The 22,459-nt window shown below is 40.2% G+C and overlaps 1 protein-coding gene across 1 annotated transcript in view; it reads right to left on the bottom strand.

Annotated features, from left to right (window-relative positions):
* Positions 678 to 22,459, bottom strand: part of EPDR1 (ependymin related 1) — a 29,184-nt gene continuing 7,402 nt past the window's right edge. Inside the window, 2 exon segments of the mRNA XM_021063578.1 lie at positions 678 to 2,402; positions 3,532 to 3,740. Coding sequence (XP_020919237.1) covers positions 2,206 to 2,402; positions 3,532 to 3,740 — 406 coding nt within the window. The 3' untranslated portion in view covers positions 678 to 2,205.

The raw sequence follows: 22,459 nt of genomic DNA, 5'->3' as shown, positions 1-22,459 counted from the left end.
TTCACATGTCTTGAATAAAATAGGAGGAGTTCCCTTCCTTTCTCTTTTGAGTGGGGGTGTGGATTGGAGTGGGAAAGGCAAAGATGCAGGGCTAAGGAGATGTGCAGTTTGGAAGGGAGTGGGGCCATCCTGTGGATAGAGAGGGGAAGTGGGGCAAACACTGTCACAAAGGCTTTATCGGGCTGGACCACCTTGAAAGCAATTGTGAAAATCTCCCCCATCCATACATTCCAGATGCCAGCCTTGGCTGGGCTTCACTTGCTCTGTGACTCCAGGAACCAGCATGGGCACTGGAGATAAGAGGGGTTCAGGACTGACTTATGAATGAGTGGAGGATGGCTTCTAGAAGAAAGACAAAGACAGAGGGTATCAAGATCTTGCCAAGGCCAGCAATGTTAAGAACCTGGACCTGGGTGGAGGCTGAGGGGATGGGTAGGAGGCAATAGCTTTAAGAATTGTTCTAATGGGACTCACGACACTGATTGCCTATGAGCACTGAAGGAGAAAATATGGGTTAAGAATGACTGAGGCTTCTGATCCAGGTCACTGGACTTTTAAGAGGAAGAGAAGGCTTTTGAGAAGGGATATCGAATTTGGTGTAGATCTCATGAAGCACTTTTTCATTAGAGAAACATTTTAACTCCCATACAGCCAAGATAAAATATATCAAAGAACACTTAAACGTGCAATTAAATTTGTTTATTGAAACAATATAAAGCTGTAATACAGATTGTTTTCAGCATAATATAGATGTCATACATTTCTCCTCGAGATAAATGATGGATAGATAGGTGGCCAGACAAAAATTAATAGCAGAAGGAATCTAGAATTTTATCACTAGAGGTGTCCCTAGAGATTAGGAGAGATCAGCAAACCCAATCCCATTTAACAGACGAGGAAGTAAGGACCAGAGAAGCTAGCATTCTCCACTCTACAAATGTTTAGGGCACTGACCATGTAGCAGGCACTTGGTGCTGGGCATATAAAAGTAAACAGAACATGGTACCCGTACTCACGGAGCTCACAGCTAGGCTGGTGAGCAAGAGAGTCCAGGGGGCAGGAAATCTAGACACAGCCTAGTAAGCATTGTCATTATACGATGTTCAAGCTATAAGGTGCAACCAATCCAGGCTTGGGAGCAGCTCTTTGAAGGCCATGCATAAGCTGACCTGGGGAGGATGATCGGAAGTTGAATAGAGAAAGAGGTTGTCAAACAATGCCCCAGGGATGCATAGGTGAAGGGAAGCATGGAGTGTCTAGCAAATCAAAGAGTTCTAGTACAAAGGAATTCTTGCTCTGGATTTCAGAAACAATAGTCTACTGATTCCCAGGTAAGTGCTGTTCTTAGAATGCTACCTGTCTCTCCGGGTCACTGACAAATATGTGATGATTCAGCACACATATCGATACTTTGCATAGAAAAAAGGAAGCATACATGGCTCATGCTTACCCAGATATAGACATTAAGATTTTCCAAAACCTCTTGTTTTAAAATATAGCTTTAGAGGAATAATCACTTTGTATTATAGCCTTTCATTTCCTCCCAACATGTTTCCATCCATTGGGTCATGCCATAAAGCTCTTAAGGCCGGAAGGGACTTTTAAGGGACCACTGTGTCAGCAGCCAAGGCAGCAGAGGGTAGGGAAAAGGAGGTGCTGGAGGGATGGAGTGGTGGGATCAGTCCTTCCCCCAGCGCAGGCAATAAGGGGGTCATTGTCTGTAGAGAACTTAAAAACTAATACAAAAACTGACCAAAGTCATTCTGCTTTGTTTTATCTCCACGTGTCAGCAATTCAGCAATTCTCAGTAATGTCAGTAATAACACATTTTCTACCACCAAGGCAAACCACTCCTGCTGACCCTCACCCCACCCCTGAGTATGCCATGCTCTTTCTATAACCTGTACACACAAAGTGCTACACCCAGACAGTCTTTAGAAACATCTGAGGTCCCTGTGTTAGCCATGTCTTCATGTATTACTACACATTCTCCATCCCATCCCTTTTTGTAAACCTAGCCCAAGTAGTCACAACCATATATACAAAAAAAAAAAACCCCCAAAAAACCTGCACACATCAAAGTTTATCTTCATAGATTTCTGATATTCAACTCTAACAGTCTCTCATCTCTCATGTCTCAAATCTGGTTTGAGCTGGGGCCGCCGGCCTCTGATGTCCGATGCTGCCCCTTCAGTGTTCACAGGCTCACCAGGAGCAGTCCTCACGCATCCTCTCTGGCTGGGCTGTCTGGCACGTGCTTGGCGGGATAAACACCGAGGGGTCTTTAATGCCCAGCTGTATGTCAAAAAACCGTGTGGACAATATCACACTGTAATTTTTGGTGAAGGTCTCCTGGACAGGATAACAATCCTTGGCTGTATAAATGCCGATCCAGGTTTCATCTGTAAGAGGCAGGCAAGTGGAGTTTTTAATGCAGAAGACATGCCAAATGAATGTATTTTTAATTGTGCTAAGATACACATAAAGTACATCATTTTAACCATTTTTAAGTACAGTCCCATGGCACTAAGTTCATGTCGCTATGAAAGCATCACCACTGTCCATCTCCATTTTCCATCTTCCCCATTTGAAACTCTGTGCCCATTAAACGCTGTCTCGACTCCTCCCTTCTCCTAGCCCCTGGCAACCACCATTCTGCTTTCTGTCTCTTATCATTTTGACTGCTCTAGGTACCTCATATAAGTGAAATCATACAGTATTTGTTTTTTATTAACTGGATTATTTTCACTGAGCATAGTGTCAAAGTTCATCCATGCCGCAACCTCTCCGAACTTCTTCCTTTTAAGTTCAGTAACATTCTGCTGTATGTATATACATCTTTTGTGTACCCATTTATCTGCTGATGGACACTTGAGCTGTTTCCAGCTCTGGCTATTATGAATAATGCTGCTTTGAACATGGCTGTACACGTATTGGTTTGATTCCTTGCTTTCTATTCTTTGGGCTATGTGCCAAGAAGTGGAATTGCTGGGTCATACACCATTTCTGTGCTCAATGTTGGGGGACCTGTCGTATTGTTTTCCACATTATAGAAGCCTGTATTTTTGAAACAGTCTTGGGGGAGGTGTGTTGGCAGCGCTGCAGAGAAGAGCTTCTTCACATCTATATATAAAAAGACACCATAATGGAAGTATATCTGCTCACTACAACTTTAGTTAGTGCTGTGGGGGAAGGAAAAGAAGGTACCAATTCTAACATGCAGTTTAGACAACTACCTTCCATGTCACAAAACTCGGAGACATCGTTAAACATCAGAGCAAAGGCTAATCCCATAACAGTCAAAGTGGCAGAAAGTTACAGGTGGCCCTAGAAGACCAAGATGTTTCGAAGGCAACACTTAGATACTGGTGCTACGCAGCCAGCGGGATACACATGGGGACTTCAAAACGGAATTCAACAATTTGATTATGATTATGTTTCCTTAACATCTGCCTTCCTTAATGGACTTAAACATTATTTCCTCCCATGCTTCCTGAGACACAACACTTGAATACTTTGTTGAACTCTTACATGATCTGGCTGACTTTCTGTCCGACCACTCCTGGACAGTGATCTGCTCCTGGGGTCCCCCTATGGAGTACTGGTCCTCAAAGGTGGAATTCTGAGGAATGTCTAGAGGGTCCCAGGGGTCCGTCAGGGTGATCTTGGAGCACTGCTTGGTGGCCTGTTCAATCTGAAACATCACTCCATCATTATAGAGCAAAATATATTCAAATAATCTGAAAGACAGATTAAAAGAGAACAGTTCAGGACTTTATGTTACAATCACTGTGCTTTTTATCTGCATAAAAGCCAAAGGCCTTTGATATAAATTACTCTTAAAATCAAGACAATAGAAAAAAATAGTTCTGCTTGCTAAGCAATCATTTACTTATTTATAAACCCTAGGCACATGAACAACCTAAATATAAAATAATTGAAGTTCAGAGGTCAAAACTGAATATTCATGAGATAATTACTTATAAAGTACCCATTATATGACAGACCCTGTGCTTAGGATACAAACATGAAGAAGATGGGGCCGTGGGTTGGGCCCTGGGTTAGCCCCTGGTTTGTGACCTGCCTTTCAGCCTCAGGAACACAGGATGATTTGACCCTTGGCTTGGTTGAGTTCCCCCTGCAGCACTGAGTCAAGGGATTACAGGCATATGCTGAATGCAGGACAAGAGCCCACTGGGGATACACTAGCCACCTATACCCCACTGTCTCTATTGTCATCCTGGGAATGGGCTTTGGTGAAGTGCAGCTGTGCTGAGAATGGGCTAAGACAGGTGAGGACAAAACCAGAGGGGACCCCACTCAAATGGCTTCCCTGAATCAAGTTTTTCAGGTGTTCTCAGCCTCATCCCCTCATGCACACGCCATGTATGGAGCAAGTCGGAGTCACTCCACAATCTGTGAGAACACCAATCATGACCTAGCATGCTATGTGGTCACCAGGCCTGTCTTTCCTAAAGCTAAACCATCTTGGTGTTGGGTTTTCATGCATTCGACTGTCAATCCAAAACTCAGGGCACTGCTGTTGGTCAAGTGAAGTGAGGTTGCAGCCCTGGCTTCAAAAGTGAAATCTGCACCACCTGAAAGCAGAAGAGCCCAGAGAAAGGGCTTTTCATGAGCAAATAACAATAGCCAACAGATTGTCAGTGGGATGTGGGTCTTACTGCATTCCTCAGCTCCCACAGAGGATACCTGTTCTCCATCCCAAGTCAGGGATTAAACTTCTGTTCTTTAGAATAGAAGAAATATTTGAATATTTCTAATATTCAAATATTTCTAATAACTCATATTCAGTTATAAATGATAACTGTCTATATGGTCAAAATAGTACCACTCTTCATACCATGCTTCCATTTTCTATGAGCTAGTATAAAAACATAAACATGACCTGATTTATAACATATCAACCCAGCTTATTCCGTAAAATGTTTGAAATGGCTTTCAGGGGTAAAACCCCAGCACAGACTTTGAGAAGCGAGAGTGAATGGAGAAAGAACAGAAAGTGTTCATGTTACACGATCCTGCTACAAAATGGAGCCAGCCTCCTGTGATACACACGCAGGGCTCATATCAAACTGTAAGCCCTTTGGAGGAGTTTGGGGCTGGACTCTCACTGTTTCTGCACCCCTGGTTAAGTCCCTGGCATGTCAGAGTCTAAACATTTATGGAAGGAGTACAGAAACACGAGCATTGACTTTCGAGCACAGTCCAGTCGTTACATGGGATTCCTTGTCCATACACAAATCCTGCTCCAAGATCCTTTCATTGAGAGCGATGCCCCATGACGCCCTCAGGAGTGGTTGTCTGTGTTACCCTCCTCCTCACCATAAGTGTCATCCTCTTGTGCTTTTCCAAGTTCAAGGTCTTTAGCTTCCAGAGTCATTCCAAGCTTTGGCTGATACTCCCGCTGTGTGCTTTTCAAACTGCAGCGACTGTCGCCTGGAAGATGCACAAGCCATGTCCAAAAGGGGGGTGTTTCCTTCTTGAAACTCAGCCCCTCAATCCACAGGATCACAGAAGTAGAAGCCTGGCAGCCATGTTTGCGTACATGACCTGGCTACCCTCTACAGAGCTTTCTGGACCAGAGGGGGACATCTGGCCCAGGATGGCAGAATCAGATTCTTTAGCTTGGACATGTGGAATTGCCACCGAATGTCTGCTAGTCAGACACTTCCCGGGGCTGGTCATGTTGTGTATAAACACAGAAGCCATAAGAGGCTAATTTTCAATATGTGAGCTGAATAAGAGTGAAGAACAAAGCAGAGAGAAGCAGCAGCCAGCTGGGATCCCAACAGCTGTTCATTTCCTGGATGCATTTCCTCTCTGAGGCCCGGTGCCCACATATCCACCTGCAGAATTATGATGTTTCCTTTGTTCTAATAAACTTTCCATTCTCTGCTTGGAACTTTTTCTGTGACTCATAACCAGGCCTTGGTTCTAATACAATTGAGGACTCTACTGTTCCATCCAGAGCCCTGGGGAACAGCTGCCAGCACAGTTGTCCTGGGAGAGGCACCGCATGGCCCGTGGCAGAACCAGGTGCCACTGACCCTGGGTCAGTTACCTGCTGGTGAAGGGAAGGGGAAAGCAGAAAAGAAACTCTGCTAAAGTCACTGCTTTCCTAAGGCCAGCTCTATCCATACACAGAGGTAAAATTTAATTTCAAAATGAGAATTCTAGACTTGAAGCCATCTCCACAAAATGTTAACATAGGTTAATTCTGGGTGGTCTGAACACAGGTGTTTGTTATGGTGTTCTCTGTACTTTTCTAAGTTTGCAAAATATTTAATTTGAAAAAAAAAGAGGGCACATGGTATTAAGGTCATGTTGACAGTGCCTTAAGCAAAACAGAAAATATTAATTTAATGGGAAACAAAATAGGACTGTATAAATCATTTTTTCAAAATCCCGTGTGGATACAAATGCTAGTACTGCTCCATTTGAAGTTTGGAAAAGAAGATTTCCATGGCCTGTATGTTTATATGACATATTCGTAATCAAGATGTACATTCTCCATCACTACTAGGATAAAGGGCCTGGAGCCCGACAGAGCCAGAAGGTCAAAACGCAGAGATCAGCCAGGGTTGAAATGAGTCATCTGCCTGGGATGCCGGGCGGCTAATAACCCATAGACCAAAAAGGCTAATGGACTTCAACAGAAACTGGATCCTGGGAGGCGAGATCAAAGCCTGGGTCTGAAGTGGAGGAAGTTGTGAGGACAGGAGTCACAAACCGCACCCCTGGGGTGCAGTCAGGCAAGGTGAGGGGCTGGAATGGGTGTGAAGGATGAGGCAGGCCAGCCAGCCCCCGGTCAACAACTTTGCCTCCCCACTGGCCAGACACCAAACAAAGCACTGTTCCCGGGAGGGCCCTGATGCATTGTCTCAGGCTCTCCCGGCCTGGCCAAAGGGTCAGCAGGCCAAGCTTTTCATGGCAACCCAAATGCAGAAGAGATGCCTGGTGGGCCATTTTGCCTCTCATCTCATGAACAAAGGATTTTTGTGGCTTTTGACAAAATTCTTAGGCTGCATGGAAACTTCTGTTGTTTCCTGAAAATCCATTTTCCTAAAACTTGAAACGCTAGTTTAGAAAAATAACAACTCTGTGCATGTGTATCTATTGATTTTTTAGTTTTCGTTTTTAATTGTGGTAAAATACACATAAAAATCTACCATCTTAACCATTTTTAAGTATACAGTTCAGTTAAGTACATTCACATTGTTGTGCAACCAATCTCCACAACTCTTTTCATCTTGCAAAACTGAAACTCTATATCCATTAAACATCTTTGTATTTCTCCCTCCGCTGTGTCCTGGTAACCACCACTCTATTTTCTGTCTCTACAAACTTGATTACTCTAGGTACCTCACACAAGCCAAATCATACAGTATTTATCTTTCTGTGACTAAGCTATTTCACTTAGCCTCATGTCCTCAAGATTCATCAGTAGTGTAGCATGTGTCAGAATCTCCTTCCTTTAAAAGGCTAACTAATATTCCATTGAATGTATATATCACGTTTTGTTTATCCATTCATCATGGATGGACACGTGGGTTGTTTCCAACTTCTGGCTATTTTGAATAGTGCTGATACAAACATAGGTATGCAAATATGTTAATTTTTCAGTGTACTATACACATCTTACAAAAATAAATGATTATTTATTTTCTAACCTGTATTTTAAATTCAAAAATTTGTCCTTGGTATTTTTTTCAAGTATTTCCCCAAAATACATATCTATGGAATCCTTTTCCCCTAATTTACTATGAAATATTTTTGTATTTTTTTATGAAATATTTTAAACATGCACAAGAGTTGAAGGACCACTTTTTATATCTACCACCTAGTTTTAACCATTGTTACATTTTGCCATATTTGCTCTATTTTCTAAATATCTCTTTAAAACAAGGCTCTGTGCTTCATGTCCCATCACATCAGAAGACAGGCGATGTCCCGTTCCACTACAAATGCTACCAACTTTGATCACCAAGTCATGTGGTTACTCCAGATGTCTCCATCAAAAAGTCATTTCATTTTGCAATTGCCAAGTAATTGGTGGGTAATCCTTTGTGTTGCTGAGAATAGCCTGTTATCCCATAAATGTCACCTAATCATTTTAAATATAACCATTCCCTGAATCATTTATTTCACTGGAGGCTGGCATAATGCTACCAATGGTATAGCAAATGGCATCTATACATCTATCTACCTAGTATCACTCTGCACTCTTGGGTTTTTATTTATTCAACATGACATACAATTACAGTCATTATTCCATTTGATGCTGAAATTATACCAAGTTCAGTCAGTAGGAGCTTCTTCCACATGGTGTTTGTGACTTTTGACAACTCCATGAGTTTTTGAATGATTCCTGGCTTTCCGTGACACAAATGTCACAGGTTCATCTTGAACTTTCCTTGAACCAAATCTGAAATCAGCCATTTCTCTAAGGAACCCTGGAACTTCCTGAGAAACAGCTTAGACACCAACATAAGTGCCCTAGATGTGCTCATTGTCATTGGTATGGCATTGCTCTGAGAACCTCTCAGTGGTCAGAGCTTCTTATATTTTAAAAAAATCATGAATTCATACTGATATTTCCAATCTAAATTTAACATTATATGTTCTCCCCTATCGTTTTTGGTTTTGGGTTTGTATGTATTTTCTCTTAAAAGAAAAATCATGCCTGCAGAATTCCCAGTGGATCCGGCATTGTCTCTGCTGTGGCTCTGATTACAGCTGTGGTGCAGGTTCAGTCACTGGCTTGGAAACTTCCACATCCCGCAGGCATGGCCAAAAAAAAAAAGTCATCCTTCCTAAAAAACATTAGCAAATTTATTATTTGCTTTATCTTAACAATATCATTGAAACAATCATTTCAAAACTGTTATCAAAAGATAGAACTGCCTAGTGAAGTTTAAGATTTGTTTGCAGTTCTTTTTGTCCTTAGAATACAACTCAATACTCCATTAAAAATTAACTTGGATTAAGTCTATTCCCTGAGTGACTGTGTTTCCAGATTGATATATCATTAGGTTCATTTGTTTGTTCTCAATCCAGGGACTTCACACTTTTCCTCTTTGATTTAATTTTATTATTTAAATATGTAAAAAAAGTCATGTTTCAGAATATAAAAATATATTAAATTGTATTCAGAGAAGTCATACTCCCATCCCAGTCCCTGCCTCATCCCTCATTCTCTCAAAAGACAGCACTTTCATTGACTTCCATGTTATTTTCTTTCATTTCTTTTGACAAAATATAAGCAAACACATGTATGGACTCTTATTTCTCTCTCTTCTTTACGGAAAAGGTATATACTATATACACCTTGCTTTTTCCACTCTCTATGAATGCATAGAGGTTGTCATTATTCTTTTTATGGTCATGTAATAGTTTATTGTGTGTAAGTATCATTGGTTATTAAGTTAGTCTCTTACTGATGAACACTGGGTTGTTTCCATTCTTATTACATTGCCCAAAACACCACAGTGATAACTTATGATGTTTTGGAGATACATATTTAGGGTAAATTACTGATATGAAACTACTAGAGCAAAAGGTATTTTGTTAAATATTAGCAGACTTTTCATAGAGTTGTGCAATTTTGCCCTCCTATCAGCAATATATGAGAGCACCTGTTTTCTTTGTAGTCTTGCCAACAGAGAATGTTGTCAAACTTGGATTTGTGCCAATCTGATAAGATGCATTATCTGTCAGGCATTTTTTTCCTTAGAACATTTTCCTTTTTTGGTAAGCATAATGAAGATACAATAGACTGCAAAGATCTAAAGTGTACAGCTTGAGGAGTTTCATTGTGGCTCATTGGTAATGAACCCGACTAGTAACCATGAGGATGCAGGTTCAATCCCTGGCCCCGCTCAGTGGGTTAAGGATATGACATTGCCATGAGCTGTGGTGTAGGTCACAGACACAGCTCAGATCTGGTAATGATGTGGCTGTGGCTGGCAGCTATAGCTCTGATCCTACCCCTAGCCTGGGAACTTCATATGCCACAGGTATAAAAATAATAATAATAATAGTGAAGAACCTGAGAAATGTTTCAATTTCTCAGGGATAAAATTTCTGAGCTCCCACCCAGATCAAGTTATGAGACCCTAGAAGTCCCCTCCCCACCCCTCCATCACTTCCCTTCTACAAGGAATAGGGCAGTTTTAATTTGCCTTCACTCATTATAGTCAGTTAAATATCTTTTGATGTGTTTAAGGACCATATGATTTTCTCAATTTTCTATAAACTTTTTTAATTAAAACAAAAAGCAACTGTGGCAGTGCTGGATCTCTTAACCCACTGCACTAGGCCAGGGATGGAATGATGCCTCCTCAGTGCCCCAGGCCCCTGAAGTCCAACTCTCAACCCATTGTACCACAGAGAGAACTCCTTCGTATTTGGGTTTTTTAATTTTTCCATATGAAATTTAGAATTAACTTATTTAGCTCCAAGAAAAGCACTTTTTGGCATTTGGAGGGGACTGAGTTAAATTTAAATACTAATACACAAAGGATTTACTATCTGTATGATGTTGTCATCCCACTTCCCCCAACAAAAAAAGAAGTCTTTATTTTTTTTAATCTCATTTTGGTTTTTTGTATATTTCAGGAATGTTTGAAATTTTTCCTATACAGATTTTGCACATTTCCTTTGAATTTACTCCTAAGTAGTTTATCTTTTGTTGTTTTTGCTATTGCTGTTTTAAATGAGACCTTCCATTGTTATTCTAGCAGATGGTTTGTATATATTAAGGCTATTGATTTTTCATGTTAATTTTTTAAATTTATTTTTATTAGGGTATAACTGATTTACATTGCATTACATTGTTAAGTCAGCTTCTACTGTGCAGCATAGTGATTCATTCATATATATATATATATATATATATATATATATATGCTCTTTTTCTCAAGTTATCTTCCATCATGGTCTATCCCAAGAGACTGGACATAGTTCCTTGTACTATATAATAGGCCCTTACTGCTTATCCATTCTAAATGGAATAGTTTGCATCTACTGATCCTAAATTCCCCATCTATCCCACTTCTTATATACAGATACCTTCCTGAGGTCTCTTACTATATGAATTAGTTTTATTTATTAGGCCTTTTGTGTTTTCCAGGCATAGTGCATCCAGGTCATTGGCAGAGATAGCTTTTATTTCTTCTCATTCTCATGTCTCTAAATATTTTATGTTTCAATTATATTGTTCAATAAATCCAACATGGTATTAAATAAAATGGGGATAATGGACATCTTTGCCTTCCTGAGTTTAATAGGAAAGGGACTGTGGTTTCAATATCAAGCAGATTAAGAACTATAGGGATTTCATCATATTAAGGAAGCAACAATCAGTTCTTATCGAATGCTTTGTCTCAGGAATTTGTATTGAATTTTATCATTTACCTTCCATAGATGTTTATAGATTCTCTAAAACTGAATTATCCTTACATCCCCAGAATAAACCTCACCTGCTCATAATGTATTCCTTTTGTAATGTGCTTTTGGGTTCCCTTTCTATTTGGGAATTTTATTTTTTTTTATTTATTTTTTTATTTGTTGTTGTTGTTGTTGTTGCTATTTCTTGGGCCGCTCCTGTGGCATATGGAGGTTCCCAGGCTAGGGGTCGAATCGGAGCTGGAGTCACCGGCCTACACCAGAGCCACAGCAACGCGGGATCCGAGCCGCGTCTGCAACCTACACCACAGCTCACGGCAACGCCGGATCGTTAACCCACTGAGCAAGGGCAGGGACCGAACCCGCCACCTCATGGTTCCTAGTCGGATTCGTTAACCACTGCGCCACGATGGGCACTCCCCTCTATTTGGGAATTTTAAATCAGTGATTGTATCAATTTTCATAAATGGCATTACTTTACAATAATTTAGCAGATGCATATTTATCTTGTATATATATCATAATTTTCTGTATTCCCTACTCATAACCACTTAGATTATTTCCACAGTTTGTTAGTATTAACTATGTTAATACAAATTGGACAGAAAGCCTTTTGCCTTTCTATTTTTATATCCCTATGAAAAATTTACATCCTAAGATTGTTGGATCAAAGGAAAGTCTCTTTTTATGTTTTATGAAGTACTAGTGTTTCCCAAAAAGGAACAGTGGAATTTTAACTCGATGTAGAGCTTCATTAATTTCTTCGCATTAGAAAAGGTACTAAAAGTTTACCCTTCTATGGGAAAATGGGAGAAAACCTTTTTCTCTAGTTTTCTTACTTCAGGATAGTATTTACAGACAACATGAAAGATACTGTAAAGAAGTCTAAGTCAAGGAATCAAGGTTCACAGTCTACCACTGGTAAGCTATATGATCATAATTTTAATCTCCCTATTTCCCATATGTAAAGACAGACTCCTTTGAACCTCACAGCGTTATTATGGAGATTATTTGAGAAAATGGATATAAAAGCAAGAATTTATGGTTTGGGGGAGTTCCTTTCATGGCTTGGTGGTTAACGAACCCAACTAGGAACCATGAGGATGTGGGTTTGATCCCTGGCCTTGCTCAGCGGGTTAAGGATCTGGCATTGCCATGAGCTGTGGGGTAGGCCAGTAGCTGTGGCTCGGATTCAGCCCCTAGCCTGGGAACTTCTATATGCCGCGGGCACAGCCCTAAAAAAAAAAAAAGAAGAAGAAGAAGAATTTATAGTTTTATAGGAAAGCCTGATTACAGTTGTGTTTACTATAATCAGTTAATGCGCAACAAGTAAACTACTCATTTAACTTGTACACATTAAGGTGAATTAAGGGTTAATTCACTCAGATGAGATGGAAATGAAGGGGAGAATATTCCTGAGGGCATAATGGACCCCTCTGTAGAAGACCCAGCAAGCATTCCCACCCATTCTCCCTGATCTGCCCCTCAACATAGAGGCTGAAAAAAGTATACTCATATACTCTTCTTAGTCTCCCTTGAGGCTAGGAGTATCACTAGTTCTGGCCTTGGAGACCTAAAGGGAAGTCTATGGGGAGAGGGAATCCCTCTGGAAATTTCTTCTCTCAAAAAAAAAAAAAAAAAAAAGAAGAGGAGTTCCCGTTGTGGCTCAGTGGTTAACAAATCCAACTAAGAACCATGAGGTTGTGGGTTTGATCCCTGGCCTTGCTCAGTGGGTTAAGGATCTGGTGTTGCCGTGAGCTGTGTTACAGGTTGCAGACGAGGCTTGGATCCCACATTGCTGTGGCTCTGGCATAGGCCTGAGGCTACAGCTCCAATTAGACCCCTAGCCTGGGAACCTCCATATGCTGTGAGTGTGGCCCTGGAAAAGGCAGAAAGACAAAAAAAAAGAAAAAAAAGAAGAGAGTCTCTGTTCCATTCCACTTCCTTTGTTTCCTGTCTTTGAACATGGTTGGGTGAGAACATGATGCTCAGAGTGGAGGCAGCCATGAGGCAACAAGTCAGCATGTCCTCTTTGCAACTACGAGCCAACATTCTAAGAATGGCAGAGTGAATTTGATGGAGAAGAACCGGGACTCTGATGAAACTGTTGAGTCAAAACTACAACTACGTATCACCAGAATTCTGAGGTAAACAACAAACATCCTTATAATTTAAGCCCTTGACAGTCAAATTTTCTGCAACTGAAAGCACCTTAAATGAAATAAGTAAAAACTAACGTTTACAGGTATTACCCATTGGATTCCTTACAACAAGCCTATAAGAGCCTTTGCTTCCAGAATGAGCAGAGCCCAAGGATTTGGTTAATCCTAGAACTCAAAATACCAGAGTCTGGCCTGGATATAGATGAACCCGAAGAGCTACTGCCTTTATAGCCAAGAGGCAATTGCTTTTCTGTCCTGAACTGGGATAGTCAGGGAAAAAAGAAAAAGAAAAAACAGTCTAAGGCAGAGGTTACAGACTGGCATATTCAGCTGGCTGACGTGTTATTAGCTTTTTCCTTTTTTTTTTTTAAACAGATGAGGAAAATATGAAGCTTCGAGCATAATTAGTAGTAAATAATGGTGCCAGCATCAAATCTAAGGTGAGATCTCCAACCAGACTCATTCCAATTCACAAGTATATAGCCTCCTTCCACAGGGGAAAGGAGTGATTCTTCCCATCCACATACAACTACTTGGCCATCCGAGATATATTAAATTACAGTAAAGGGAGTGGACAAATATTATATTGTGATTACAAAAGTACTTTGGCTTTTATGGAAGAAATTGGACAAATTTTGGATTTGTTTAATATGCAGTATAATAGATTAGTAATGCATGCCGGCTCTCTGACTCTTAGCAGGAAGAATTGAGCTGCGGCCACTTGACATTCTGGCGTATACCAAGATCAAGTTACACCCTACAGTAATCATGAGACATAAAAGAAAAACATTATTTCAAAATTGTCGTGTTAGACACCAACTCATCGTGCAGACTGATGCCAATCACATTTAACAAAAGGAAAATTAAATTACTTGAGAATGCAGCCCTAGGGAAAGTAAAATCAAAGAATAATTATGTGTGCAATTTAAGAAGCTGTAAGGCGATGGGCCTCCACCGCTTGGATTCTAGTTCAAAAGAGGAAAAGGGTGCTCAAGAAATTGAAGAAATTTTTTTTTCCAGAAATGTATCTGGATGAATATTGGCAATATGTAGGCAAATATTCTTTCATCTGATGGAAGATAATAAAAAAAAAAGCAAACTTCTCATGAGACAATAGTTCAAGTTGGCTTTTTTTTCACCACTACTAAAAGAAACAGCCTCATTAGTAGTGAGATACCCATGTTGCCATGGTAGAGAGTGCTTTCTAAAACTTCACATTGGGGGTATTAAGAAGGTTGCAGTGGGTATAAGGATAGTTAGGTTCATACAGTCAGCACTGTGCTTTTCAGCAGAAATATATCACATTCCACCAAGTTGAAACATAAACACATACACTCTTCCAGCTAACAGTTAACAAAAATGAAAATACATAAATCTTATTCTTTACTTTCACTAGAAATTTGGGATGATACTGCATTTAAGAGGAAAGGAATAATATATGGCCACAAGGATAGCTTTCCAATGAAAACCATGATTATCAAAGCAGAAAATGCACTAGAGGCAACATAGAGAAGACTGGTTATGGGGAAAAAAAACAAACAAATAACAAGGGCACTGAAAAAAGTTATTATTCCAGAGCTCAAGAAAAAAAAACAAAAAATGATGAAAAGCTAATGAAAAGATAAGATATGTGGGGGACAACTATAAGAGAATCAGTACATGTAAGCAGAGAGATATTCTGTAAGGAACAAAGACAGAAGACAAAATACCAAACTTTCAGAAATTTCCCTAGAGCTGGGCATTAACCAGGAGATGTTAGAAAAGTTCAAAGATTTATACACACTACTATATATAAAATAGATAAACCATAAGGACCTACTGTACAGCACAGAGAACTATACTCAATATCTTGTAATAACCTGTAATGGAAAAGAATCTTTAAAAGTCTATATATATATCCAATTTCTTGGGATAGACCTCGATGGAAAATAATATTAAAAAAAGAATGTGTGTGTGTATGTGTATATGGCTGAGTCACTCTGTTGTACAGCAGAAATTGGCACAACATTGTAAATCAACTATACTTTAATTTTAAAAAGTCAAAAATTTAAGTAAAAATAGTATTATTAACCAATGAATTATATACACCCCCAAATTATCATTACGTAAAACAGCCATAAGCCAAAGTTCTCCCATATTCAAAATCTCTGAAATTATAGCACCACAGCAGTACCCTCTGTGAAGACAGTTGAAGTCAAGGAGTCAGGTGAATGTGGATATAAATACAAAAGAAATTGAAGTAGGTAATAAAAGGAGGAAAATATTTTATATTTCTCTTTTAACTGAGGACCTTGTGGCAAAGCTACTTAGCAGTTTGTACAAACACACACTATAAAAATTCCTCTGTGTTTTAACAAGAGAAGACGTTGACCTTTTAGAGGCTTGACTCAGCATGCTGAAAGAAGGAAAGACACGAAACCATCCAAACTCTTTAAATTCTTTTCCACATACTGAGCGGGACCTAAATACTTGTCCTTTACAAAAGAAACTGATTTCTGGCACCAGAAAAGTGGATCCCAGGCTTCATTCTCTAAACTCCTTAAGGGGGGGCTGTGTCCTGAGGAGGGTGGCTCCTCTGGGGCACCTGGGGTAAGCCAGACAATGCCTGGAGCTGGGCTACAAGGAGAATCACTGTCCAAAATACAGAGTTTGCAACCAAGGGGACAGTAGAGGGCGCCATTCGGAGAGAGGGGACTCCCACATCTAGAGGAAATACATAATAGATCATACCACACCTGATGTGGCATCCTAATGAATATTAAATCTGAGGTGAAATCTCTCCTCAGCATCCTTTGCTTCCAAGAGTGCAGGCTGGTACAATTTCCACAGGTCCGCTGCCATTTCTTCTCAAATCAGAGGTTCCATGCCCCTTGGCTTTCTCTCCTTTACTGCATCTGCCTCCCCACTTCCACCAGGGCCCCTCTGCCAAGAGTCATCCTGGGGATTCTGAAGCAGGGGCTGTTCCCACTTGACTTCAGCCAGCTCAGAGAGCTCCAAAATGGCCCAGGCATCTTCTTCATAGGGACGTTTGCCTTTCCCAGCCTGGAAACCAGGGTCATTGGCTTCTTGGTGAGACACTCTGGGCAGCAGACCTTACAAATCCAGAGGCTATAAGAAGTGTTTCAGTAAGCAACTCGGGGGGAATGTTTTAGTAGCTTTGGGGTCGATGCAGATGGTCCTGTTTACCAGTCTTCCCTGCAAGTATTTTCAGGCAACCTCAGAGGCCTTGCATTCACCATGGCTGTTTCTGAAGACCACGCCAACTGGTCTGGTGGTTCATGATGCCAGAAATAGTCCTCATAAATTATATCTCACCTGAAGCTGACAAGGATACATCAGACCTAGGAACTGATGTGCCCTTTGGCCTTGGGCCACCATCTTCTCATCTGCCAGCATCTTCCCTGGCAACTTCTGACATGCCCCAGAGCAGCAGATTCTCTGTGTTCTATGATCTTAATGTTTTTATCTCCCCTAAATTCATGTTGAAAACCTAACGCTCAAGATGAGCATTAGGAATGAGGCCTGTGGGATGTGCTTATGTCATGAGAGTGGAGCCCTAAGGAATGGGATTTGTGCCCTTATAAAAGAGACCCAAGAAAGCTCACTGGCCCCTGCTACCACGTGAAGATACTGAGAAGTCTGAAACCCAGAAAAAGGTCCTCACCTAACCATGCTGGAACCTGCTTCTCAGACTTCCAGCCTCTAGACTGTGAGAAATGAATTTCTGTTGTTTATAATCCACCCAGTCTCTGGTATTTGTTACAACAGACTCAACAGACTTGGACACTGGCAGAGTTTGAGGGGTTACTTTGGTGCCTCTTCCAGGGCAGGCTAGTGGCACTCACTCACTGGCAGAGTTTACACTCTGGACCTTGTCCAGTAGACCTAACTTTAGCTACAACATAAGAAGCTTTCTGTGAAGGGACGAGGATCATCTAAGGCACTGCAGCCTTTTTATCCAAGGATAGCTGCTTCTTCTGTTTGTTTTCCATCTGTCCTAAGAGTTTATCTTCTTCAGAAAATCTGAGGGCACACAGTCATCCTGCTAGGGATCAGATTCTTCATATGGCCTCTTCATTTAAGAGACACTGCTTCTAAAGAAAGCCACTGGTGCTGGGGAAACTTCCAAAGCCCATACTGGGGGAAATTCTCCAAACCTGAGATTGATGAGCAGGATATGCACTGAAGACAGTGTTCGATGAGAAAGAGTGGGAAGAGACTGTGGATGAAAGGAACGTGGGAGATCCTTTGGTCATGGTATGCCCACCTACCTGTAGTGGAGTGTAGACTCACTACCACCCTACTTAAAACCTTTTCTAAATATGGCTAGGCAGTGTAATTTAATTCTCAAAAATTATTCTTAACCATGAAGATATAGGATGTAAAATATAAATGAATAATAAACCATAAAACCATTATACAAATCCATTAGCTTACTGTTAAAAAAATAGAAAATACAAATATTTGCATGAAAAGGAGATATCAATAGATAAGGTGAAGTTGTTTAGGAGTTAAGAGAATATCAGGTACAAGCTTGTTATGATGATAAATATGATCTTGATGAAATAAAACTTTTCTAGGAAAATATAAATAACCAAAACTAACTCAGAATTAAACAGAAAGTTAAGCAGATCAATAACTAGAGAAAAAAATCCTTACAATGGCCCAGTGAGATCTTAGATCTTTAATCTTAAAAAAAGATCAATGAGTTACTTCTTCAAAAGGAGTTGGGTCCACATGTTTTCATGAATCAGTTTTTTCCAACCTCAAGACTATAGGGCATAGGAAAATATAGTAAGCTGGTCAATTCTTTTATAAAGCTACAAAAACTTGACATTAAAATATAGAAACCACAAAAATACAAACTATAGGAGTTCCCGTCGTGGCGCAGTGGTTAACAATCCGACTAGGAACCATGAGGTGGCGGGTTCAGTCCCTGCCCTTGCTCAGTGGGTTAACGATCCGACGTTGCCGTGAGCTGTGGTGTAGATTGCAGACGCGGCTTGGATCCTCAGTTGCTGTGGCTCTGGCGTAGGCTGGCGGCTACAGCTCCGATTAGACCCCTAGCCTGGGAACCTCCATATGCCGCGGGAGTGACTCACGTAAAGGCAAAAAGACCAAAAAAAAAAAAAAAAAAAAAAAACTATAGATCAAGCCAAAAATATAACTACACATAAAGTGTTTAGATTAAAAACAAATATTAAATACAATATTAGCAAATCCAATCAAGTGGACTATTAAAAGGACAATACATAATAATACATTAGAATTTCTTTCAGGAATGCAAAGATGGTTTAATGTTAGACAGTCTTTTAGTACAAATTGCTAGGTTGGGGAAGTTTATGATTCATCCTAGTTAGAATAAATTCTTTATGAAATAAGTCAGAAAAATATTTACTGAACGTGATAGCATATTTTTGTTAATCCAGCAGCCTGTAGAAGACTTAACTGTGACAAATTAAAGACACTCACATTAGAGTGAGACTCATGACAAGGGGTCTGACATCACTGTAGGTATGTCAATTTGCCCTTCAGTTTCTTGTTTATCCTATTTGAAAGCACTAAAAATAATTAGACTCCTTATAAGTGTGAGTGTGGGAAATATGAGCATTCATATTCTGCCAGTTGAAATATCAGTTGGAACAAGTTTCCTGAAAAGCAAAGTTGTCAAAAAATTATAAATTCGCAAATCCCTTTTCTATCATTTCTTATCCAGAAACGCGTCCAAAATATTTTTAAAGTGGTACACAAACAATTGCACACAAATACAAGGTTATATATGTAGTTGATTATACTAATGAAGAAGAAAGGGGAAAGAAATATAACTGTCTCATAATAAGGGACTGCTTACACAAACTCTGTTTTATGCATTAGCCAGAATACCAATCAGTAATTTTACATGATCCCATTAAAGACTGCCTAGTGGCATGAGAAATATGCATAATGGTTTGTTAAATTAAAAAAAAATCACCTGGCATGTTTCCACTTTAATTTTACAATTGTATATATAGAAACAGAAATTTAAAAACCCAGAAGCATATATATCAGGGTTGTTAATCCTGGACAACAGGATTATTAGAGATCTTTACCCTTTATTTTGCTCTTCTCTGTTATCTAGATTTTCCACCATGAAAAAGCTACTAATCCAAAAGCCATAAAAATGGTATTTATTCATTCAGTACACATTCATTGAGAATTTCTATGTGCCAAATACTTCTCGGTGCTGGGCTTTTGGTAGTAAACCAGACTGATCTAGTTCTTTTCTCGCTCCAGGGAAAAGAGACAGACGATAAACACCAGACAAATGAACTGACAGTGACATGTGATGGTGCGTGCTTGTGGGGAGGGTTTTTGTGGGGCAGTCACAGAGGGCCCCTCTGAGGAGGTGATGGGCTGAGATCTGAATGAGAAGAAGCCAGGAGTTCAAAGATGAAAGAAGCAAACTAGTCTGTATGCATGAGTTTGCACAACATTGTTAAATGAACAGCAGCCTATTATAAAACAGTATGTAAACTGTGCATCTAAAAATCTCCCAGGATATTTAGAAGATGTTACTAGTCGTCGTATCAGTTTGGCAATTATGGGTGATTTTTACTTTTTTCTCTTTGCATATCTGTATTTTATATGTCCTTTTATAATAAACGTATGTTATCATTGTTACTCATTCCCTCATTCAAAAGAAAATGTACTCAGGCCTGCTCTATGGTGCTGGAAATACAGCAACAACCAGAGAAAAATCCCTGACTGTATGGCACTTTTCTTTGGGTGAAGGGTGGCAGAGGAGAAATTTATAAAAGGAACAGACTTTTAAAATGTTAATAGTATATTAATAAAAATGTTAAATAGACAAATATCTTGAACATAAAGGCCAGTGAGCTGGTCTGTATGAGAATGTGGAGAGGAGGAACAGTCTAATTTGAGAGTGGGCCATGCAGCTTTTTTAAGGAAAAGCTCTCTTAGTAGAGAAAACAACAACACAGGTGCCAAAGGAGTGAGCATGCTGAAGCGGTGGACGGACAATGAAGTGAAGGTGTGGAGACAGTGTGCAGAGGGGGTGGTGGAGGGGGAGATCCCACAGGTGGTCGGGTCCTTGCAAAAGTATATCTTCTGAGAGACAGAAAGACATAGGAGGGTTCTGAGCAGACAAGGGACATGATCCAACAATTTTTAGCAGAATCACTGAGGCTGCTATGTTGAGAACAGACCACAGGGAGCAAGGGCAGAAGTAGGGGGACTCGTTAGGAAGTGATTGCGAAAAAATCCAGGCAAGAATGATAAAGGATTGGACCAGGATGACAGCGAAGATGTGGTCAAATTCTGGTCTAAAGTCTGGGTCTGTATCAACATTAGAGTCAATAGAGTTTGTGTCTTCATTGCTCATGGCCAGTGGGAGAAAAAGAAAATCAAGGATGACTCTAAGTGTTAATCCTGAGCAACTGCAGTTGCTATCAACTGAGATAAAGAAAACTGCAAGAAGAATACCTTTTGTGTGTTTATTTGTTTGTTTGCAGAGGAAGCATTAATTTTGGACATGCCAAGTTTGAGATAAGTATTAGAGATCCAAACAGAGAACTCAACCAAGCATCTGAATATTCCAGTGCAGAGTCCAGGAGAGAGCCCTAGGCTGGAGAGAGACCTGTGGGAGTCCTTCAGGTAAGGATGGCATCTGAAGCCACGATCTAGATGAGATCACCCAGAGAGGGATGTAGACAGAAAAGCAAAGGGATGGAAAGCCTGAGCCTTGGAACATTCCACCCTTAATGATCCAAGAGAAGATGAGGAAGAGCAAAGGAGACAGAGAAGGTAAGAAAATGAGGTGGAAGGATGGAAACTAGAAGAGTGTGGTGTCCTGAAAGCCACGTGTAGAAAGTACATCAAGACGGAGGAAATGACCAACAATAAAATGAGAAAGATAAAAGATCACCTGATTAGTAATGTGGAGTGCACTGCCCTTGAGCAGGGCCGTTTCAATAGAGCTGTGATGGTGAAAGTTTGACTGGAGGGGGTCCAAGAGAGCATGGGAGGACAGAAAGGGGAGTTAGCATGAGATCTGCTTTAAATAGAAGGGGAGAGTGGGGTTTTGGTTAATAAGATCAAGAGAAGTTTTTTTTTTTTTTTCTTGAAAGCTGGGTAAAATAAAATAAATTACAAAGGGGGAAAATAGAAGATTTTTACTGGAATTGGGGAAATATAAGCCTATCACATTTATTCCAGGAAAAACAAACCACTAATTGGTGGAATATTTTCAGATCTTTGGGCACTTTGCCCCTGACCACCATCTTTGAGGTCAGAATCAGGAAGAAACAGTTCAAGGTTAATGGAGAGAAATAAAGATGTTAAAGCAGTATGGCAACCACCTCTGGCTTCTATTTATAGATTAGTCTTATATCCGACCCATCCTTTGACTCTCCTGGGCTTATCTTCCTTGGAACTTCTTTTTCCTCACTGCCCACTTTTTCCACATCCCAGCATCGACCCTCTGAAATTCAGGGTCAACAGATCCACAGAATTGAGACTCTTAAAGCAAACTTTATGTGCTTCCAAGAAAACCTCTTTCTTGGAGAAAAACTCAGTATTGCAAATGACCACGGTTTATTTTTCGAGGATCAAAATGCCACAAGCAGTCAAACTTCCTGAATTAATAAAATATTGGGTCCAGCCATCACAGACCCAGAGGAGGGAGTAAGGGCAAGGAAATAATTCTCCTGAAATTCTAAAAGCCATGATTTCTTTAAATGTAAACCCAATCCATGTAAAACAGGGCTCAGGATCAAATGTATTTGTCAACCACTTCATACTAATTTATCTCTCCCAGTCACACAGACACATTCTGAAGATTTACAATGATGTTACCCCGAGAAATCTCAAAG

Source organism: Sus scrofa, chromosome 9 (genome assembly GCF_000003025.6).
Source record: "Sus scrofa isolate TJ Tabasco breed Duroc chromosome 9, Sscrofa11.1, whole genome shotgun sequence".
In the NCBI taxonomy this organism is placed as follows: Eukaryota; Metazoa; Chordata; class Mammalia; order Artiodactyla; family Suidae; genus Sus; species Sus scrofa.
This window is presented reverse-complemented; position numbering and strand designations above follow the sequence as displayed.